Here is a 24,222-nt window from a genome sequence, read left to right as displayed (position 1 = left end):
TTATTAGACATTCCTACAAAGACACATTTTACAGAAATTTTAGACAATTTTACAGAGATATTGTAGGATGCGTTTTAAGTAAGTAGGAGATAGCGACTGGATACACACTTTACATGCGCTGCTTGCTTCCCCTAGCCCTGGCAAGAACCCTTTTTCCGTGCGGATGGCTGTGTAGATATGAATAATGCATCTGAATCAGGTTGATCATAGCGTGGCGAATTGATCCCTGTATTCCATTTATATTAAAAAAAAATTGAAATTTAAAAGTGAGATCTAATTCATATCATAAAAAAAAAAAAAAGAGACGAATTTCAGTTTATGTGATTGGATTGAACCTTTGCAATGGCAAATGCTGATTGAGCAACATAGTTTCCAAAAGGATCTTGAAGAACAGTCAAAAAGTTTTGACTACCGATAATTTCCTTAATAATCTGCATTGCTTGTTCTTCTGAGGACTCTTTCATGCACTTCTCAACCACATTACTACCGTACTTATTCATGGATAGAGAAACATAATTCCCTGCCAGTTGTGATAATATATCGCTCGTAATATATGGAATCTGTAATCCAATTATGAATTGGACAACATAGTTCCTGCAACATTTTACGAATTCAAACTCCTTCTTTCCCAGTTCTTTTTCCTTTGGTTAATTACAAAGAAGATCATATGCAACAAAAAAAATTACATACCCGTATGGATGTTCGGATAGAACCAAGGCATTTGCTGTTATCTCAGCAATAAGACGGTCTCGGGGTTCGCCACGAGCATGTTCTACGCATTGTTGCAAGACACAACATCCACTTTTGTCCGTTGCAATATCAAGACAGTTATCAGCCACAACGTCCAGTATATACTGCAAAGATTCATGTGAGTCAAACTCTTAATAGTATATACCTACAAATTTTCTACAAGAACAGATTTGTAGATTGCATTAATGAAATTGAAAAAAAAAAAACAGATAAATTATATATTTAATTATAAGAGGGAGATCATCCGTAGGGACAAGAAAATGTTACTAACAGTCGAATCAACCAACTGAAAGTCGAATCAACTATGTGATTTGTGATTTTATGTTTAACTAGCTATTTAGTTGTTGGCGATGCACCCTATCCATACATACTTCATGAGTTCTTGTGTCATCTTTATCTTTCAAATATCTTTAATTATTTGAAGGCCTGGACGTGGCAAAAGAAGCGTTTAAGGATATCCAATTCAAACTGCTTCCAAACATTGTTTAAGGATATCCAATATTTATATACGCATCAAATTGTTTCCAAACATTCAAAAGGCCGGTAACAAAGATGAACCATGAGCCTGTTTTAATGTATTGGTATTGTCGGCAAAGTGAGTATAAAATAGACAAAGGCAATGGAAACAAGGCTAGAAGATTAACTCCGGAATTGCTTGTTGGGATAAATAGTTGAGGTAGGGCATACCTTTTTATCTTCAATAGGAAAATATTTCAAACAGTGTTCAACAACATGATGGCCATTGTTGCTCTTTGTGAGGGTAACAGTGATGCGTCTCAAGGCCGATATAACAAGAGATCTCTGCTCCGGGGTGGTTACATGTCCAAGCAATTTCTGCATGGCGCGAGTCCTGCCCAAGCATCAAAATGAAACAGATCACAAGAATTTCCGGGGACATATTTGATTAATTCCATGTATTAATATTAGTATGATGGCTTTGATACCCGTGCATGTCAAGGCATATAGCCATGAGGCTGTGTTCATCATTGATGACCAAGAGGAGCAATTCAGTGATTTGTTCGGCATTACCGATTTCGAACATCTTTTGCGCAAGATAATTAGCAAACTGGTCCACCATTAGCTCCCGAACATGATCCTTCAACTCAGAGAAGATTATCTCCTTTTCTTTTGGCTTTCCTTCCGCCAACATCTTCTGTAAATCCCGAGCACCATTCTGATCCTTGGCTACAATAAATATTTTGCCTCTCAAATCTTCCAAAGATGAAAATATTTTGCTTCTCAATTCTTCCAGAGATGAAAGGTTTTGACCACGTTGCCGGCATCTACTATGAAAGGACGTTGAAAGACTAGGATTATCATAATCAAATCCATCCAAAGACCTCTCTCTTCGCTGTAAAGTAGCAGTAGTATTAATCTTGTTCCTACCTGAATTATTTGGAAACACAAATCCCAATTCGGGACGAAATGCACTTGCACTCCTATTAACCGAAACAAGTCCTTGCCTAGGAAGATTGTCCATTTCTTGATCGTGAAATGCGTTACCATTCAGAACCTGATTCGAACCACGAAGATTACCATTCAGAACCTGATCATCAACCGAAGTTAGATATTGCGGCTGGATGTACATGCCCAGTTGTCCCCTAACAGCGGAGTCAATCCTCATCCGTTGGAAATTCCCATTATTCGCATATCGTGTTGTTGTATACGAAAGAGGAAACTGAGCCGTCCCAACAGAACCATCATCGACATATGTGTTGCTGCCTACAGGGATTGAGCCAAACTTACCAGGGACGGATCCAAGCCTACCAACATGGCAGCCGTAAGCAGCAGCAGCAGCCGCCGCAGTAGTTTGACGAGGGGTTGATAAATTCAATTGATTAAATTCAGCTTCGAGAAGATAATCATAGAAAGAATCAGCATAGTTAGGGTTCACATGGATGTTAGTGTTGGCACTATTGTGCAGTGCAACATTAGTATGGTATGGATTAGGAATATGAAGGGATCGGCTTGCAGGCAATGAAGAAAGCCTATTGACATGGTTTCCGGGCGACGGAAGAGAGAAGGTTCTTGGGTTTTCCGGTATAGGGAGAATTCCGAAAGCATTGGGTGAAGATTGCGGAGGAGGGTTTCTTGCCATCAACCATTCAAGATCTTCTTGGTTCCTTTCTTCCATCAATTACAGAAGAGCTGGAGATGTACTGATACAAGTTTACAACAACAAAAGGAGTTTGTTTTTATTTTTTTTTAAAAATAATTGGTAGGGTTTGCTAGGGTTTTATAGAGGGGAACTTGGGCGAGGGGGCTGTGGTTGGGTTGAAAAGTGATTAGTATCCTATGAAGACTGTAACTGAGATTTTTTAGGGAAAGATAGGGAGGAAGGAGTGATGTTTTGATTGATAATGGGATATAAAGAATAAAAAAAAGAGAGTTCAAGATGGGAAGGAGTGTTTGCTAGGGATAAGGAAACCTTTTATTAGGGTTTCATCATGCATGCAATGCAAGGCAGTAATAATCCTTATTAATATTTTTAATGCTATCATATTGTTTTATCATGCATGCGACCAAATAGGAGATTTTTTACTACTGGCATAACATATTGTTTCTCTAGCCTAACTTAACCAAATAGCTCATTAAGATTAATCTTTTGTTTCTTTTTGGATCTAATTGGATTTTTCGTTTTTGGGTCTTAAAATTTTACTTTCTCAAGTTGAAAAAAGTAATTGGTTCTAAGGATATATAGTTGTATGACTTTGCTTTTCAAGTTTTGGCGTCACCGAATACAGATGATCAAGTAAAAGGAAGATTGACTGACTGATCTCTAACATTGAATGTTCATTAATTCACTTCCCTCCTGTTCTTCTTTGAGGATTTTTTTTTTTTTTTTTTTTTTTTGGTGTGGTGGATACGGATACCTTTTATTTTTTGGACTATTTATCTTTGATCCCACAGAAGACATAGCTTCAAAGTTTTTCATGGCGCTCCTGCGTATCTGTGATTTGTCGGCAATGTTTTAATGACTTAATCTTGTAGATGTGGAAAAACAAGAGGATTTTATCTTTCAGGTTCTTAATTTTCTCGTTTCTTGTGTACCTATCCCTGTCAAAGTTTGTTTAGATTAACTTTTTGTTTTCCTTTTTTTTGGTCCACCCGTCTATTAATATTCTGGTCTTAATGTCTAGTTAGTAATTGTACTACTATAATACACGTTCATATATGTAATTTTAAAATTTTTTTATTTTACATATTTCAAAAAAAAAAAATACTCCAACAAACACTCGTACTTATCACATAACTTTATAAAACACATACTAAATTTTTGCGTGTACTATATTTCATGAATTATGCTTCAATTTTTTGAAAAAAAATTTGGAAATTTATGTGACAATATATATATATGACATATCTCTCCAATTATACATAAGATGACACCTATGTATATCATAGTTTGTATAGATTATACATATAAACATTGTAAAGTGATTAAGTTTTGATAAATTTAATATCTAATACACAAAAATAAGAATTAAAAGTAGTGTTAGTGTAGCATAATATTTAAGAATTATAATAATTGTAACTATCCTTTTAGTTCCATAACTTCCAAATATATTTGTAATATTCATGTACAATTTTATATGTGTAATTTTACCAAACTCATATTTTTGTGCCAAACTTTTGATCGTATTTCAAAAACATCCTTCCCTTATTTTTTTTTTTAACTACAATTCTATGACCTATAGCACACAAAAGATGATTTTATTCCTTAATTGTGGGCCTTTACATACAAATATTTTTGAATTAATTGAGTAAAACTAAAAAAATCTTTCATTTTAAACTTTTAATACATGCAATTCATGTTCACGGCTTCAAGAGAAATCAAACCTAATGTGGCACGTGTTAGAAATTGAACCATACTATCCATTCAATATAAAAAGAACATTTATATGGTGATTAAGAATCTAATGAGCATATTAATGTTAATCTATACTGGCGTGTGCTATTATTCGGTTGTGGAATTCTCTCCACAACAAAATCAAGGAACGAAGAGACCAAAAAAAAAAAAAAAAACTCTTTCTGAGTGTCAACCTCCTTTGAGAATGGAAATTTTTTCATTCGTGAATTCTGATTCTATGGAAATTTCTTCATCCGTAAATTCTTACACTTAGCGAACTACTTAATTTTTCGCCGAAATACATTTCTTGATCATTTAGTTCCAACTAAATATAGATGTAACTACTGATTAAGTTGACAAGAAGAGTGATTTTTTTTATTATTAAACAAAGCAGGTTTAACTAATTTTAAATCCAGTGAACTGTCCACCTCTTCCCTGTGCCAAAAAAGTTTAATTTTTGTAATTAACAAAATTAATACAATATATTGTCTTTAGTTTTTTAGATATCACCTTAGCCATATAAACTCTATTATAATCCAACCCACAGTCTATACCAATTAACTAAGAAAAAAAGACCCCAATAGTCGCATGATTCGTGTATTTGACTCGAAGTATGGTAATAGCAATTTATTGTGGATTGATATTGGTAATTTGGTACGAGGGGTGGAGCTGAGACCCCACAGTGAGTGGGGATCATTAATACAGTAAAAAAAATTGTTTTTTTTGAAAGTACAGTAAAATTTTGATAAGGTAAAAAATAAAAGAAAGTAAAAACTACCACCATTATATACGGGGATCATAATTATTCCCCACCAGTATTCATCTTCTCAAAATATTGCAAAATTAATTCATTATCAATTGTGTTAAATACATCATTTTTTATGTAAAGTAACTAGAGTTCTTGATTTTTTAAAATGTTTTACGAAATATTTTACAAGTTTTTTTATAAGAAATTTATCCATAACCTATTGTAGGCAGCAATCATAATAAATTAATCTCGTATAATAAATCAAAACTTCAGCACCCAATTGAAAAATATAATTCTAAGATTGATCGCAAATATATACACCATCAAATAAATATATGATCAAAGTTGGATAAACTTCATTTGTGAGGTCCAAAATACATCTACTAAGGTATATAATAACATATTACTTCCTCTAAACTTGTTAATTAGATTTTGACCCCAACATCTATTTTTTGTGAAAATCGTAATATTATTACACTATATATATGGTGGTTTTTTAAAAATTAAGTAAGATCATTTGACATCACTTGGAGCCACGTGTCTCCGCTGGGAAGACGATCAATCACTAGTTTTTCTTAAGGAGACTCTAGAGAGTTTGTTTGGATAAGAGTTTATTTTGATGATTTATTTGAGATAATTACTGTAGCACTTTTTGTGATGTGATGTATGTGAGATAAAAAGGTGATTAAGAAGATAAAAAGTTGGTTAAAATTTGTAAAGTAAATTTTTTTATTTGAAATCAAAGTTGTCCAAACAATTCCTCTGTGAATTGCATGAATCATCCAGCAAACATGAACCAAGAAGTTTTTTGCAAAAAAATAAAAACATAGAGAGCAGAAAGTTGATATAGAAGAAAAGTGATAAACCAACTTATAACAAATATTATTATGTTTGAACTGCCAACAAATTCTTCTCCACTTGAAATAATTAGGGATCACATTTCTACGCAGTTCGTAGACACCAAAATTAATTTTTCTGAAATCGTGCAGTTGTAATTTCTCGTATTCATGGTTGCCATTGGTATATCATTATCGGTGGTTTGTCATGATTTACGTGTAAATTGACCAAATCAGCATTCACAAATCACAACCAGCATATTACCATTTACAATTGATCTATTATTATGGTTTTATAATGTGCAAATTACTTTATATATGGTAAGGATTGTTGCTCCAAAAAAAAAAAAAACCCGTGATTAAAACGTTACCAAGAAACTAAAACGTTACTATTTACTATTGCTTTGGCACTTAATCCAAGAGACTAAAACGTTAACAATAGAATGGCGTATCTACACAAAGATTAAACCGTGACCACTGCTGAGAGTATAATTAAGAAAAGCAGATAAAACTAAGAGAAATACCCAAAAAAAAAAAAAACTCATTTCTATTTGGGAGTTCGCAGAATAATTTCGAATAATTTTTTATGAAAACGACACTTCAAGTTGGACGGTACGATATAACCAGCGGCGACAGACCAATTGCAATTTGCAAAAGTTTAATAGGGTGATACATAAACACCCCACCACCTAGTCCAAACATCACTAAACAACTACGCTCATCATCATCGTATAAAGCAACAAAGATAACAACTATACGGTAATAAAAACTACTTAAACAGACGCACATCCTAGAATGTTGATTGAGATGTTTAATTCATATTTCAAAGAATATTAATTATTTCCAAAATTAGGAAAAAAAATCTAATTTGATGTGATATATAGGCTGGAATTTTTATTGAGATACACAGCTAATGTATACGTATGTACAGATGAAACCAAGCAAAGATATAAGAACTTCTGTCAACCAGCCTGTTACCCATTCCAAGTTTCATTCTTTACAACACACGGCAAAGAGAGAAGTTCCGTCAGCTCCAACCGATACTCGAGCCCTCTAAGATAGTGCCCAAGTAGCATGCACCTTAACATAGATCAGAAAAGGTGGATGTCAAGAGTCTAAAGCTAAATAACCACATTGGATATAAGCTAACAAAATAGTAGTCATCAAGTTAGATATAAACCAATAAGCTAAAGGACTACATCTGGCAGATTAGAGGATTAGAAAAGCTTGCATGCTCAAACAAGAATGAGTGGAAGCAATCAAAAGGGAGATGAATGGCTTTCATAGTACATCATTGTAAAAGTGGAAAGGCAGGCTCAAGTTCTACTAACTAGAGGAAGGACATCAAAGTTGAAAAGCTGAAAAGAATCAGTTTAAGGAAATTTGAATTTATCAAATCCATGAATTCCAAAAAAAATGATGAACTGATATCTCGGTAGAGTTCAGGCATGCAAAGAAGCAACAAGCAAAACAAACTTGATAAGAAATTTGCAGGTCTTCCAGAAACTAGTTTTATAAGCTAATTATACTACAGGGTAAAGGATAGCAGAGAATAAAATTACGTACCAAAACAAAAGCCGAGCCAGATAATCCCTAGTTAACAAGACATGCGGTCGAAATTGAAGTGAAGTGTTCTCCACTTCAATGCAATCATCTCCATCTGCAGTATTTCTGGTCCCAATGGAAGTGTCCTCCATGAAATTAGATGCCCTCGAATGCATTTTAGGGGAGAGGGTGGCCAAGAGACCGTATACAACAGAATGAATTGTTTCTTTCAACTCTGGAGATGTTGGTTCCGACAGCTCGGCTACCTACCATCAAAATACCAGCAAGCTTGTATCTGTCACAACAAGGATATAATACAGCAGAGGGAGAGCACATGCCATTACAAGGTTGAATAAGATCAACACACAGTTGCTGACTGAGGTCAGAACCTCTAGAGCCTGGATTGCTTGAGGAAGAGATGAAATACTATCACCAAATATTCAACACAGAAGTACAAACTTATACCCAGTTCTCCGATTCCCAATGAGTAATAGTACTTGGGTCTCACTCATCAATAGGTGTTTGTAATATTTTCTCTTCACCATCTTATAGCTAATATGGACACAATATGTGAAATGGGGTTTACAGTCAATAGCATAAAATTGCATGTTACAATGCCAAAATAGAGAGGCAACTCTATGATCAAAGCTCTATGTCCAGTTGAGAAATGTACTCGCCATTGCTGTAAATGAATTAGAACATTACTCCACAAAAGATGCTTCTCACGCAGTAAAAATTTTGTGAATGTTGCTGCCCTAAAGTTCAATAAAAGAATACCATCAAAGTTCTGCAATTTTCACATATTTGATTTACCTTTTCTGGTTGTAACGATCTTAAATAGTCCAATAAATCATTCTTCTCCTCCCCAACAAACTGTTGCATCTGAAGTGCTGCACTTTTCCTCTTAACTTCATGAAGTTCCTGCATGCACAAACAAAATAAAGGCCTACCCAGGAATGCCACAAGAAAAGAACAAAAATAATGTACACCTAAATAAGCAGCATTATCACAATAGAGTAGAAAAAACCAGTAATTGCAGTTAGGTCAGTTAAGGTTCGTGAAAAAGCCTAACAGAGGTCAATACGCTTTCTGATAAAGATAAATGATTATATTTTGTTTACCCTTTTAGCAGATGATAATCGAGATTGCAAATTCAGAATATATTGCTGAGTTTCTGGGGGCATTTCCCCCAAATTGGGAAGAGCAGACGTGGTTTCTGTCATGTTCTCTGACACAGGTAACTTCTCTTGTCTGGAAATGTTATTTAGTCCATAATCATTGATCAATGTTCCTTCTGCTTCGAGTTTAGAATCCGCTGGTATTTGTTTGTCAATTTTTCCTTCATATATTTCAAGGTTCCTTTCAAGACAAAGCCTATATTCAGCATTCCGCAAAGTATACCTGCACAGGGTGCAAGAAAGCAAAAGTAATAGGTTTTCCTCAAGAAATATCGCATAATTATCAATGGACCCAGCCCTGCTAACTCTCAAATGGTCATTCAAAAGTCAAAAATATGCGAAAAAACTTTAAAGCCAATTTTAGAACAATAAACGTAATCTTCTTGCTAAATTCACATTTTAAGTAATAATCTATACTGAAGGGATACATCTACCATTTGAGTTACATGCATTTAATCTTTATATCAACAAACAATGGAATATGCACAAAATGAAAAATGAAGAACTCCATACCCTCTTCAAAACATTAGAAATAGTCTGACACTTCTAGATTTGGCCGATATATTGTATCCTAGCGCTACTAGAAAACTTAGCTTGCTTCACAACAAGTAATGCCACAATAATAGATTCTCAGGAAGCATTAGATTTTCGTTTTAAACATTCTTCTCTAAAGAATAATAACATAGGGAAAGTATCAAATAAACGCTTCTTCTTTTCTTTTTTTTTTCCTTTTTGTGAACAAATTAACACTTGAGTTTTCTGGCTCTTGCTCTTGCTTCTTCCCCCCTTTCTCCACCCACCTCCCTCTCCCAAAAAAAAAAAAAGAACAGAGAAGAAAAGAAAAACCACAAAATGGAAAAAGTTGAGCTGCCAAAACGATGCAATAATATGATCTACGTCAGCTGTCAAGCAAGTCTTCGAAAATAGAAATAAACATACCCAGTCATCATTGAAGAAATTAATAACTTGGAGAGAGGTTCCCATAGAGCTTCAATGTACACCTGAAACTGGTCAGATGGAAGTAACCCTAACATTCCTGATATCGTCCTTTTCATCGCATCTAGAGTCGTAGGTGGCACATCTTTCTGAATTAAGCTCAGGTCCATTGGCTCAATCTCTTGTATCAAATTCGCCAATACCGATTTCTGAAATTACCCAAAAAAAATATATACACACACATATATATATATACACAAAATATCGTTCGAATCAAGTCCAAATAATAAAAGCCAGAAACTTCACCTTAGATGGCAAATTTTTACTGTCATAGCCAAAAGTTGAAGAACCATCGGAAGAAGCAGCGGCGGAGCAAGTAAAAGTTAGGGTTTTTGAGCTCCTAGATTTGATAGTGTAAAATAGGGCTAGTCGTGGAAGCAGCCGGGCCGTCGGCAACAGACAAAGAAAAGATTGAGAGTATCCGGAGGCAGGAGGAGGAGAACAGGATAGGAAGGAGGCCAAGGTTGCCATATCAGACAACTGCACGACAGACAACCTTTGCTCCCCACCGCCACCTAGCTCTTCTCCTCTCCTCTGCTGGAATTTTGCTGGCCACGTCTTTTTAATGTACTACAGTTTAATTTAATACGGCTTGGGAAATTAATCCACCGTCGACGCCTCGGGTTTGGACTGATCAGTCAACCGGTCAACCGTTACTGTCGCTCACTCTCTCTTTATGGGCCACGAACGAACGCCAGCCAGAAGACCCACTACATTTGGACTTGGGCCACTGATTTTAATAGGCCTTTATCGACGCTTGCTATAAGACGATCATTGTGTTCATGTAACGCCAGGGATCAGGAAGTCAATATGCGTTTTGACGTTCCCTGGCCCATACAAGAGCGCCTGCAGCAACATTTGAGTCTTGGGCATTTCCTGTATACAAGTCAATGCTTAACAGAAGGGAGGGGTTCTATATGTGTTTCTCTGGGCCAAAATCGAGCTTGTGGTTGTAGCTGATTGAGTTCGAGCTTCACAGAGTACCTCTTGCAATGAGAAACTCAAGTTCCGGCAAATTTTTTCAGTACTTGAATTTGATTGGTGGGCTCGAACTAGTTTCAGAATTTCATCTGACCAATTAATAAATGAGCTTAACTTTGAGAGCCTGTGCATGTTAAAGAAGAAAATAAAGAATAAACAAAATTTGAAAAAAAAAAAAAACAAAGAACAGCAAATTAATTAGAGGAACAAAGGATGAGAAAACGTTGAGCAACTTATGGTTATCTTTTTTCTTTTTTTTTTTTTGAAATATTGTATGACTGCCACGGGTTAGTGGTGGTTTGGAGAAAGTCATATTAAATATCATTGAAAGAAATAAAGGAGAGTGCCATAAGAGAAAGGAAGAAGAATATAGTATTAAGCAATCAATTAAATGACAAAATCTTTTAGCATCAAAGAGTATTCACGCTTTATACATAGAGAGATTAAAAAAAAAGTTATTTACGCCTTCATAAATTCACAATCTGAAGAAACACTGAACTTCCCCGGACCGAGCTGACCTGATGAGCTCGGCGCGCTGATGAGGAGCGCGTGTCCCAAGCCTGCAAAGTGAATAGAAGAGTGATCTAACAGGGGAGCCCCGAGGTCGTCCTCGAGGGTATTCCGACGATCAAGTTAGTTTTCCGGTGAGTGAGATTCACGGGAAGTAAAGCAGTCGGGAGTAACTGGCGTATATTCAGCGTACCTTGTGTAGTTGGTGTGTGTTACCATTTATACCTGCTCCAGAGTCCGACCTCCGTACGTTTCGGGACTTGCCCGGGATAACCTCAATCCCGTGCGGAGGGGGATTCTCTCCGCCCCATGCGGGATTGTTCTCCGAGCTCCTCGGGAGCCCTAGCGGTGGTGTGCCCCAAAACGGTGGGCCGGGGCCTGGGATCCAGGTCCAGCCCTGCCCTTCCTGGGCTGCCACATGTCTAGGCCCAGGACGGGGCCTTTGCACAATCCATATATACCCAAAACCTTTTTTTTAATAATAATAAAAAAAAAATACTACTCTGCGTGGGAGCTTGTACGTTAATCAACCGTAGCTAGAACAACGCGAGGACAGTAGTAAATAACCATGAGACCCTTGTTTGTTTCAATCAAATACAATCAAAATCAAGGAAGGACATTAGTCAAGTAGTGAAATCTCACTTTCAAGCCCTTCTTTTTCTTCTTTATAAGTTTTTAAATCTGCCCTTGAATTGAAAACTAATTTGCCTTGACAACCATCGGGCACTCACTCTCAATTGCAACTCTAGTCATCTCTCATGGCTGGTGGCTCTTAAATTTTTGAAGATCCGAGGGGTCGATAATTAGCCAAAAAAAAATAGGGAGGCTTAGGCTTAGGCTTGTTTTCGTTTGCTTCAAATTTTGCAAAATTTGATTATAAAAAGTGATTATATAAAATAATTAGAATCAATAAAAGTTATTTTTTTTGATTGATTATGAATTTTAGCTTTTTTTAGTTACTGAAAAATCCATAATCTAAATACAAAAGTTGATTATCCAAAATTAGAACCTACAATCATCATCAGTTAAATAATCAATTGAGAAGGAGCCCTTATCCTCATCTGCACCATTCTATACCTCATTGTTTTGATTCTCAATTCTTCTATGGATTAATTGCATTTGGTCTCTGAATTTGGATTGATCACGCTACAATTTCTACAATCTAGCTCCGACCAACCAGAGGACTATGTATGCATGGTTGATGCCGACTGGAAATATGGCTTGGTGCACGACACGATCCTGTCCAGATTATGCCGTTCTATTTCAATTCTTCGCCTTTAGGTCCCCGTCAAATGAAAAGGAAAATTGACAGATGCATCGTATCTTTGAGTGAGAGAATCCGATCGAATGAAGACGCATTGACTTTGAATAAATTGGTTTGCAAATTCAGATGGCTACCAAGCGTCGCATGCGTCATAAGAACAGCACAATGCATGCTTGGCAGAACCATTCAAAAAGCCATGATAAGTAGTTCGGCAACAACTTGACTTTAGTGAGATGTTTTTGGCTTCCGAAGTTCTAAATTTCAAATTTAAGTAGGTTGGGCCTTCTTCCGAAGATGATTCTCTGAATTCTACATCATCTCTGCATCTACAATATTCGACGAGGAAACATAAATCAGTAATGGGTTGATGCATGCTATAGCCTATGCAGTATAAGCAGCAAGATTTGGTTCTCAGATCTTGCAATTGTGTATGCAAGAACAGAACAATGGCTGGACTAATTGTCTTCATGATCGCTACTCTCCGTTAAAAGGATAAACATGTAGAGTACCCCGTTAAAAGTGATAAGGGAAGGCCTTGAAAAGCTTCATTGGTGTGTATAGAGAGACGTCATAAGGTGGGAATTTCTTCCCTGAAAGTACACTTCCAAAGGGGTTTAGATGCCACTTCCCTGAAGATTCTAGTAGTTTCTCGTTTAATATAATTAGTGAATATAATTAGGGAATCATTGTCATGTATCATCTTCAACGGATAAAGATCAGTAGAAAAAGGGGAAAAAAGACAAACGAAAGGTCAGGCGAGGCCACAGACTCCCACCGCCACCGGTAGCTGTATGTATACACATTACACAAAGCCAAAGGTAGTTGAGATAGGAGTTTCTTGCGCACGTAGACAAACTGCAATACATCATACGCTGGCATGGAACCGGCGAAAGGTAAGGCAATTGACCGAAATAAGAAACATCTACAAAATCTAATCCCATGCCGTCCAGCTTTTCTTTTGTGGAACGTCAAGTAAACGTTGAGTCGGCAATTTCCAAGTTGGCTGGCCGATGCCTTTTGCGGCTGAAAGTAGTCTGCTCTAGGATTATAAATATATATATATATATATATCTGGAAGCAAAATGAATTCAACTGCTTTTTTTTTTTAAAAAAAAAAAAACGAGCAAGTAATCAACTGCTTCCTCTTTAACCACCATAATTCTCTTCCATAAAAGTTATAAATAAATTATTTACTGCTCCTACATAGTATAGAGAGTCTGAGAGGCTGGCAGTTTTTGTTTGGTCAATTATTAGTTAGTCACAAAGCAAGGGGACAGATCTTCCAAGAGTAGATGACAATAGAATTCATGGGGTTTATTTACTCAAAACGCATCGTTAATAAATAAATGATGAACTTTGCTTCATCATCTAAGACCCCAATTGAATCTTGATTCCTAATCCAACAACGGTGGATTTATTCCTCCTTCCCTGTACAGGAGCTGATTGCTTGCTGGATGAATTTTTTCTGTGAAGTCGGTTGTAAATTAATCCCTAGCCATGTGCCACATGGATAACTAAGATATGCTGCCCCTTCCAAGATCTAACTTATCCTTGAGATGCAAACATACGTGTACTTTACTTAAAGAGGGATTACAATTAAGCAGCTTCTTAGTCGTGCAAAAAAAAAAATGAAGCATAAATATGAAAACATAGTGGTGTTAGTCGTGCTAATTTTGTAGCTTCATACAACCATACATATAATATTGTGCCGACGGGAGTTCAGGATTTGCAAACCGGTTGAGTGTTTTTGTGGCAGATGAAGTATTTTTGTGCAAGGTTTACCAACGCTGTTAATCTGACAGTAGATTTTTATAATGTTTGAAATCGTATTTTTCAAACATTACTATCCCTTACAAGCTCATAACTCTCTCTCAACTTCCGTAATGCTTTTTTTAAAAAAAATAAAAAATAAAACCTCTCAACTTCATTGGACAAACAATTCTCAAAAATTATTTCTCCCAAGTCCCAAGAGCCACACTAACCTAGCTAGGCCTTCTAGTAATTTACTCCTTCAAGTTAGGTGGAGTAGTTTTGTAGGGGAAGAGAAAGGAAGCAACACACTACCGTACCGTATTGCTAATAAACATCTAATTTCAAAGTTACGCATTAGCTTGTCCGGCTGTATAAATTACTTACTTAGACGACAGAAAAACAAATTCCTTTTCATCCACAACATTAACAAATACATCTGAGATAATAATACACATCATCCTTATCCAAGGAATCTTGCGTTGACTCTCTTGGGCGGGAACATACTTCTACCACTAACTTTTTACCGGCGTCGTTCGGGAGTCCAACGGGGCAATGATGGGCTAAAATGTACCGAGACGACTCTGGAGTCAAGAAGTTCCACAATTGGGGTAAAGCTGACGCACCTAGGCACCTTGTACTGATTAATTGAAGCACCCCTAGAAATAGCATAATCCATCAACTCTTCAAAAGTCCCGCTTTTTACCACACGGATCTCCAGCGGGCCAATTGAGTTGTCAGCAACTCGACCCTGTCGGTAGACTGAGTTGAGCGACTCTTCCATGGCTAAACAGCACCGGTTCAACACCTCATCACTGGGCGAGTGGGCCGCGTCCTTGACCATTAACTCCCAATAAATCACGTAGTGACCCGGAATCGTCTTCGCGTCTGCAAAACTCGTGTACTCCACCACGCTAGTATTATATTCGCGCAACAGCTGAGAAGCATTTTCAACCGCCTTTTGTAACTCGGCCTCGTCGGTCTTGTCCGCGTCGATGCTCAACAAAACATTTTTTCTCCTCACAAAGCGGAACTGAGGCGCTGAATTATGAAATCCGGTGACACGGAGAATGTCGCCCACGCGGTACCTGTACAATCCAGCATATGTAGTAATTACTAGCTCGTATTCTTTACCAATTTCAACATCCGCCAGGTCAACGAGTTTGGGAGGCGAGTCGCGAGTGAACCCGGGCGAGTTGGGATCGTGGGGCAGGAACTCGAAGTAGGCCATGTTTGGCATGATGGTATACGAGACTTCCGAGGGTTTGGACATGGGATTAAGGTTAAGCCCAAAATAACACTCGGAGGAGGCGTACATGGTGCATGCTTTTGGTAATCCACCGCTGTAATAATCCAGCGTCGGAATGTACTGAGCCATTGCACCGGTTACGATCACGTCTAGGTATTTCGTGTTTGGCCAGATTCTGGTGATAATTCTTTCCCAGCTTTCCTTTGCACATTCGTTGGCAACAAAATCAGCTAGCTCGGGGTCCGGTCTAAGGATTCGTGCCACGCATTCCCGAACCAAAGGGTCAGTTACTCTGGGGTTTAACGACCCGGTTCGGATATCGTGGGTGAGCTGTTTCCAGTTTAGATTAAGGAACCGGATAGCACGGAGGAGACCGGAGGCAAACACGGCGCCAACACGGAGAACTTGTTCGCGCTCGTAGAGACCGCAAAGCATTTGGGCGTACATGCTCTGGAATGAGTCTGGGCAGAGGATGGCCTCGTTTGGGCTTGTGTAAACGTTGTAGGGGTCATATGGTCGGGTCTTGAAATGGTTGCTCTTGTAGTAGCTGGTGAGGACGGGCCGCGCCAGAAGCCCGCCTGGGGTCTTTGTTTCAGACTTGACAAACAAGAAATATAAACCTTTGCCTTTGTCCAATCCCGGCACGTAACTGTTGCAATAATCAACAACCACCTCATTAGCAAGAAACACGAATAGCTAGCTGGCTGGCTGCAAATACTACTATTTCTTTTCTCCTTGTTTTGTTGTGGAAAAGACAAGTTTTGAGTTTCTAGGTGTGTGATTTATGGACTTACAGGTTCATAACGGGCATGAGAAGACTGTAAAGAAGCTGACGACGATCCAACTCTTCCTTAATGGTGGGCATCAGTTTTCTTTCGCCAGCTGAAGTCCCAGAGCTGTTATAAATGCATCAAGATTACATTTTTATCCGTTGATACTATCTCTTACTCAAACAATTTTCATGCATGGGCAGCTCATCATTTACGGAACTGTTAGTATACGGAACTGACCTGGTGAGGAATTCAGAGATGGGGAGCGCCGATAAAATATGAGAGCGGTCACCATTAGCGATACGTTGAATCTCCGGCTGAAGATCATCATAGGTAATAACTGGGATTTCGGACTTGAAGGTGAGGCGGTCGGTGAAGCCACCAAGTTTGAAGCGCTGAAGGTACTCAGTTTGGCCATTTCGCGTCAGTATTTCGGCCAACACTTTCTCCTGAATCACGTCGGCATTTCGGGTCATTTCCTCGATGAATCGGAGTGCCTTTGCGTCTTTCTCGCACGCTGGAGGACCCAAGGGCGAAGACAAGACTGAATCCACGGCCATTTCAAGTACCTCAAAATTCAGCTAATGATTTCTTTCTTTCTTTGTTGTTTATTAGTAATATTCTGGTGGGTTGGGGATGGAAGGGAAGGAGGAGGGGAGAGCAATTACTAATGATGGGGATGAGGGAAGAGTTTTTTTTTTTGAAGAAGGGCCCGGTGGTGAGATGAGATTTGCAGGGAGAGGGGGAGGATGAAGATTGACTTATATAGGGGATGAGGAAGGGGCGCGAGTCAGTGAGGCGGTACGCCACGTCAGGTTCCATGTCACGATGGAGCCCACATCCAGGGTGGGAGACAAAAAGGGCGGTTGGAATGAGGTTGACGGGACGGGGGGTAGAGGGGTCGTGGACAATTTTGTAAATATTCCAGTGTTTGGTCAATAGGAAGCAATGTGGGGGCCCGAACACGTCTACATGGCTAGGGAATGGGGGGCAAGTGGGACCTCAAGGTTGCCACCTCAGCAGATGGGTTGGAGTTGGGCTTGGACTCTGGTGTGCGTCAACCAAACACACGGCTCTTTTCCGGTAAAAATGTTGGTCCACGATAGCGATAGGCGGCCGGCGACCTCGGCAAGTTCCACTGTTACAGACATGGTTCGTGACATATGTGAGCTAGGATAACTGAATACAACAACGTCTGACGCAGTACAAATTACGACATATGACTAGTTTACTTTTCTTTTGTTTTTCTTTTCGGAGTTCTTTTTAACAATCAATATACAAGTGCTACATTATTTTTTGGGGGGGGGGGGGGGGTTGTTGGTGCTCTTGCCCTTAATTTTGTATGTCCAGATCTTACAGGAATACAAGTGCTGGATAAGTTTCCAATTCGATAATCTAATATTGGACAGTCGTACGTAATATGTAAGGCTGACGATCGAATGAGAGGAACTCAGCTCTAATTGCATGCTTAGTTTAATATTTTTGGACTTTGTGGAACTTCGTTCTTTATAACAATGAACAAACGCATTATATATATATATATATATATATATATATATATATATATATTTTTCCGGTGGTTGTTAAGGCTAACCAACCACCCTTCAAATCTGAATTATATAATGAAGTATACCCAGAAATATAAGAATACATATAGTAGTATGCATTTACAAAGTGGGAGGTGGAAATTGATGTAAGGGCTGTAAATTAAGTTTGCAGGTCCATGCAAAATGTAATAGTAGCAGTAGCAGTAGTATAATGGAGGAATCACGTGGTTGCTCATTTCCTGCGAAGTTCGTGGAATTTGAGGTGAGGTTTCATCATGTGATCAAACTCACAAAATCGGGCGGTCGGGAGTGGATTGAGCTTTCATTTCATATGGCCTAGGCGGCGATTCATATCATATGCTTCATGAAATGAAAATTAAAGACGAAACCTATGCAAGGGAGAACAGAACAGCTCATCTGGGCGGCGATTGCTGCTACGCCCCATATGCATGGCCGCCACCGCCTTTTTAGTTTTTATGTGGCAGCAAAGGAGCAGTTGAAAAGCACCGTGCTTATAATGCATTTTCAACCTATACCAACACAACAAGTCTGTTATGTTATGGAGATTTAGACATGGATCCAGAAAGTAAGCTAAACTGATTTCCTTTTTCCTTCGAGAAATCATGCATTTTGTGGTTGAACTTAGCTCGAGTATTAATCCCAACGTGCATGTGCAACTGGCGTTTTCGGTCCCCAGTTCTCATGAAGGCCGATGCCTCATTTCTTATTCATGAAAATATTTTGATGTTGATCAGTTGGCCCACTACGTTGAAGCAAACTTTCAACGAAGAAATCAGAATTAAATTATTAACCCTTAATCTCAGGTAAACCTCAAAAGTCGGCAACTCTTGAGACCATCCAGAGAACTAGTAACCTAACCCTTAACTCCCCTTTGATCGATGTGGGATTCTTGTGGTAAGGCCAGGGAGGCTTCTGCTACTAAAGGTTATTAGTAAAGGCCACCCAGGTAAACATCGAGGCAAACTAACAACGCCACCATTTTTCTCACACTCCTATCCCCATACGGAGCCGTTTAAACAAACGAAGGGTCACAATTATTATGTATTTCTGATTCATTAAGACATTAATCATGGTGCTTAATTATTATTTCTACTTCTGCTGGAGTAGTAGCTAGCTACGCGTTTAATTTAACATGTAGACTTATAGCTGGTTGTGCCCTATCTAGGATTCATCCTAACCCGGGTGAGATTAATTCACCACCATTGAAAAGTTTTCTTGCGTATTTAATTGGCCATTCACGGAGCTTTCATAATTCTGTTCTCTTTACAGCTCCTGTCCAATTTTCATTTTTTTATTACTCTTGCGGGAGGAATGGTATCGAGATACATTATAAAATTACACCGTTAAGAGTGGTATTATTATTTATTAATGTTGGTTGATAGAGGCCGGTCAAAGCTCGGCTGACTGTTGACTTTTTAAATGGAGGAAATTTCTATGCCAACTCAATGTACGATCAAGTTAAGTTGCTTCTACTTAACGGCAAACTCGAGGGTTACTGTGTGTATTTTGTCATTTGCGTGCCTTGTTCGTTTTGGCATTAAGGAAAGACTATGTGGTTTTGTATTTTTTTTTTCTGGACCTCAATCTTAATTATTAAATCAGAATCTCCCTAACTCAATTGTGATTTTGTTAGTCATATGCAAATTGTTATTATTATTTAGTAACTTGCATTCTACTCGTATAATGCATTGAATCATTTTTACTGTTAAATAATCACTTAAATTGACCAAAAAAAAAACATTTAAATAATTTGTCTTATACAATAATTATTGTATGTGTACTCATACAACGACTATTTTTTAATGTAATACCTGTTCCTCGTAAATATTTACCAAACAGCTATTATTGTAATGATTCCTTGGATTAAAACCCATACTAATTTTTTAGAAATGAATCACAATTTTGATTCCTAAACTTGAACCAAACGCCCTGTTAAAAATACTCCACTTAGGAACGAAAGAGGATATTGCGTAGACAAACAAGGTAAATACCTATGAAGCTAATTCAACAGAAATTTATGCAAATTGTTGGATGGAATGAATTTGGTAAAAGTCAATTAAAAACATATTATGTTTGGATAGAAGATTATTTAAAATTTTTAGAATAATTGCTGTGATACCTTTTATAATTGAGTGTTAATGAAATAAAAAAAAGTGATTAAAAATATAAAATATTGATTAGAAAATACGTTTATGATGCAGGTAAGTGTCTTTTTGAAAATACTTCTATAGTGCTGAATAAATTTTAAAAAAAAAACTGGAAAGAGAGGGACAAGTTGTTGCGGATTCCTATTACTTGTGCATATTGATCTAGTGCAACCGCCAAATAATGTAACAACCAACAAGCATTCAAAATTTACACCTATAAAGATGACATGGGAAATTAACCTGTTTTTCTCACCTATAAACTTTTGTAAGCTAAGTGGAAAATTTTCCCTCCTAACATGTCTTTTCTTGCTCATAATTATAATATGAATGACTACAAATTTTTGACATTTTTGCTCATGGATGTTTGATTTTAGAAAAACCCTAACTTTAATCTAATTAATAAAAGCAGATGGTGACTCCTGATTAAAAAGAGCAAGGCATATTTATGCATGGATGACAGCAAAACGTGCATTGCTTGGCCCTAGGGTAGGGACCAAAAGATATAGTGATATTCTAAAGCTGTAACCAGATTTTAAAATATCAGCGTCATGAAAATATCCAACTTGTTTGCCTCAAAGACCAAACAAGCAAGGTCATAAGTTCCAAAACGGAGTGTTTGTTAGTGAATAGTTAGTTCTCTTGCAAGTATTAGAAGTCAACAAAATTAATCCGGATTAAGCATAAGATGGGCGCAAGTCTAAGTTAATTAAAGACAAGTGAACGGGTTCGCAATGTCGGAGTACCTAACTCAAAACCTTGGAAGAGCACATATACTCTACGGACATCTTGGCTCTGTTGGACATATGATTGCAGCTCAATTTTGTATTTCCAAATTATTTCTTTCACGTAGCATGTCATGATTCAACTTTCGGATAAATGAATCAGCAAGCAGCTGAAGTTGAAAGATGCACTAAATGAATCAGCTGAAGTTGAAGATGGAAGCAATAACTTGGCCCAAAATTTCTTGTTGGTTTTGGACACTCCATGTTAGCATCTTGGCTATTCTTGATCATGAGTTTAAACTTAGGTTAGTTAGTTTTGGAAAATTTTGTTTTAGAGTCCTGAATTTGTCAAGAACATGTATTAAGGAAAGCCAAGCCACATAATAATAATAATAATAATAATAATAAATTTGGGGATTTTCCTTTATGACTGTTTGGCAAATAGGGTAGAGAGACCACTAGTGCTACACCGAACTGCATGTTGATGACAATTAGTCTATAGATTATGTCAACATCATCATCGCTTGCAGGGTTCGTTTGACATTTGTAAATGTGCAAACATGGTTTTGCTTTGGCGACTTGTTATGTGTTACCATATTAAGATTTTCAACCGCTTGATTGGGACTTGTATTTAATGCATGTTTTTGCCTTGTTGGTTTATGTAGGGCTTGTGTAAAATGAGTTTTCAAAATTAATAATGGTGTCATGCACTTGTTTAGCAACTTTGGTTTCGGGACGTATATGGATGGAGAAGGCAAAAATGTGCAACTTAAGTTCCACCATAACATCTTTTATCACAATTTTCACAAAAAAAAAGTAGCTGATCAAGAAATACTAAAAAGATTCTATCCCCACATGAAAAATTAAGCATAAAGGGATATATGCCCATCACCCAAGAGAAGTGCAGCTTAGGCATGTAGATTGTTAAATGTAAACATTTCTCTTGAATCTGTATATCATTATATCTTCAATATTCTGTGGATTCAAACTTCGAATAAGGTAGTGACTCGTTATAATTTACTACTTACTTTCGCATGAGGTTTTAGAACACAATAATCTCATTATAATTTTCCGGGATAATAAATGGGGTGAATGAAACTTTTGGTTTATTCGGTTCCAAGAATTTGTTGTACTAGTAGATTGAGGCCTACTTACTTATACATGTTCTGCAATTAATGTCAGTGTTGTTATAAACCAATTAAGCTAGCTAATTACATGCTACTTTTATTATAGCAGCAGTAAGAGGAGGGAGCCCCTTGCTTCTTCTTGCCTCATGGTGCAACATTAGTGCTCAATCTATTTGAAGCCGTAGATCGAACTAGTTTGCTTTGGACGAGTATCAAGGAAGAAGTCACAAAAAGATAGTACTACAAGTTAGGAAGAAAGCATTTTGAAATACGTGCTACTTCCATTTTTTACAATAATCTAAGCAAGAACTTAACATTACTAAAATATTTTATTAATTGTAGTAAACTACACGAAATCCGACGAAGCTTAGAAAACAAAACAGGATCTCCATTTCAGATAGGAAAACTCTTTTTTTTTTTTTTGTTGGGATGTGGGGGGGTTGGTTTCTTTGTTGCATGTATGATGTTTTCAATCCGTTATACAATTAATGAGGATGTTTTTCTTTGTACCGACTAATTAAGTTACCCTGAATAAAACTAAAGTAGATTTTGGAATTGTAACTTTTGGCTTTCTTACCATGGACAAGAAAGACAAAGAATTTGCGACGTAGAACAAGAAGAAGACGACGACTAGAGCTAAAATGACTACACATAAGCCTCTTAGCAACAGGGAAGAACAAAATTGTATGCCACTTGGTACCTCCAACCGACAGTTAGGTCCCCGGCATACACACGCACACACACACAGTAGAAGCAAGTACACAAACACAAGTCGTCTCACTCCAATCTCCGATGAAAAGACGAAACGCTTTTTGTTTCTTTTTCCTTTTCCTTGTCCCTCAGAACCATAGCACATAATGGTCCACAAAGGATAAAACAAAATCCCACATTATCTAACTGTTGTAAGAAGAAGTGGACGAAACGTGCAATTTTTAAGGAAGCTGGACGGAAGCTTCAATTTTATTTTATTTTTTTTATGTACATGTATACCCACACACACCCACAAACACAAGAGGCAGTCATATCAGCCTCACTGTTGAGTCGTTTGGCTAAATTTCTAGTCAATTTCCATGCATGAAAGACCATTCGCACGTGAAGCACGGAGATTTTGGCCCAGTCAAGGAAACATCCTCTTAATGCTCCAGTGCAAACTTCCTGTACCGGTAGTTGTATGTATATATGTATGTTGAAGTGCTCGGCCCGGAGTGTTTACTGGAACTGGAATCATTTTTATGTTGGACGGAATGAGCATTTATAACGTGCGCACACCGGCTTCTTCAACTTTGGTCCTTGGTAGTGTGCCAGTCAATTGCTGAGAAATCTTTTTCCACAGTCAAAACTTAAAGAGATGGTGAATACTGTTGATCACGTTGGAATTGGATTGAGGTTTTCTAGCGAAATTTTTTTTTTCTAAAATATTTTTCATGAACATATTTTTTTTAATTACCTTTCTACTTCATATACGTTAAATCGTTACAATACATTTTTGTTAAAAAACATTGTATGTAAAGTTAACCATGATAAGTAAAATGGGGGGGACGGAAGAGGAAGTAGCAACCCAAACGAACAGTACTACTACTACTACAAGTACTAACTCATTCTAATTAAATACCATTAATTTTAAGACTGCAAGAATAAGAGCTTATTGGCACGGGATGAGATTAGTACAACAGACTACAGAGAGTTGTCTACTGCATTAGAACGAAAGCAATACGTACGCATGTTTTAGTACTGTTATTTTAAGATAACAAAATGTTAGAAGCTAATATTCCTGTTTGACAAATGAGTTTTTATCCAAATTTGTTTCCTACCAACTTTTTAATAACTTTAACTACAGTAATGTCAAAATTTTTTTTAAAAATTTTTAAATTATACATTTCAAAATATCAAAAATACACAAAAAAAAGTTTTCCTTCCTCCTTTCTTCTTCCAACTCAACCCACCACCACCTTTGCCGCCGGTCACCTCTTTTTTTTTCTTTTCTTTCTTTCTCTTCTCTGTCTGCCTCTCCCCCTCTCATTCCTTTCCCCCTCTCCCTCCTCGTCTTGCGACCAGATCGTATTAAGGAGAGGGGGAGAGAGAAAAAAGCAAAAAAAAAGAAGTTTCGATTGGTGCTTGGTTCCGGGAGGCAAGGAGAGGTGGTGGGGGAAGGAGAGGGGAAGGGGGAAGGGAGAAGAAGAAGAGAGGAAAGAAAAGAAAAAAGAAAAAAGTTTTCTATCTTAAATTTTTTTT

At 37.4% G+C, this 24,222-nt stretch overlaps 3 protein-coding genes across 4 annotated transcripts; all 3 read right to left on the bottom strand.

Moving 5' to 3' along the window:
• Positions 1–109: 109 nt before the first annotated feature.
• On the bottom strand, positions 110–1,141 carry LOC113728679 (pumilio homolog 12-like). Its single transcript, XM_072077429.1, has 4 exons — positions 1,118–1,141; positions 691–854; positions 336–594; positions 110–226 (listed from the first exon to the last, which is right to left on the bottom strand). The coding sequence occupies exons 1-4, from the start codon at positions 1,139–1,141 to the stop codon at positions 110–112; spliced, it is 564 nt and encodes a 187-aa protein (XP_071933530.1).
• Positions 1,142–7,033: 5,892 nt separating this feature from the next.
• Positions 7,034–10,482, bottom strand: LOC113731492 (uncharacterized). 2 transcript variants are annotated; one of them, XM_027256791.2, is made up of 6 exons: positions 10,150–10,482; positions 9,847–10,052; positions 8,851–9,130; positions 8,543–8,650; positions 7,751–7,995; positions 7,034–7,264 (listed from the first exon to the last, which is right to left on the bottom strand). In XM_027256791.2, exons 1-6 carry the CDS (start codon positions 10,372–10,374, stop codon positions 7,159–7,161), a joined length of 1,170 nt encoding a protein of 389 aa, XP_027112592.1. In that variant the 5' UTR covers positions 10,375–10,482; the 3' UTR covers positions 7,034–7,158. The 2 variants fall into 2 exon arrangements, with proteins under 2 accessions (XP_027112592.1, XP_071935607.1); XM_072079506.1 differs by lacking the exon at positions 7,034–7,264 and having other exon boundaries at positions 7,853–8,024.
• Positions 10,483–14,794: 4,312 nt separating this feature from the next.
• On the bottom strand, positions 14,795–17,156 carry LOC113731491 (probable indole-3-acetic acid-amido synthetase GH3.1). Its single transcript, XM_027256790.2, has 3 exons — positions 16,667–17,156; positions 16,451–16,552; positions 14,795–16,305 (listed from the first exon to the last, which is right to left on the bottom strand). The coding sequence occupies exons 1-3, from the start codon at positions 16,984–16,986 to the stop codon at positions 14,931–14,933; spliced, it is 1,797 nt and encodes a 598-aa protein (XP_027112591.2). The 5' UTR covers positions 16,987–17,156; the 3' UTR covers positions 14,795–14,930.
• Between the last annotated feature and the right edge of the window lie 7,066 nt (positions 17,157–24,222).

Source organism: Coffea arabica, chromosome 2e (genome assembly GCF_036785885.1).
Source record: "Coffea arabica cultivar ET-39 chromosome 2e, Coffea Arabica ET-39 HiFi, whole genome shotgun sequence".
Taxonomy (NCBI): Eukaryota; Viridiplantae; Streptophyta; class Magnoliopsida; order Gentianales; family Rubiaceae; genus Coffea; species Coffea arabica.
The sequence above is the reverse complement of the archived record's forward strand: the minus strand, read 5'-3'. Positions and strand labels throughout refer to the sequence as shown.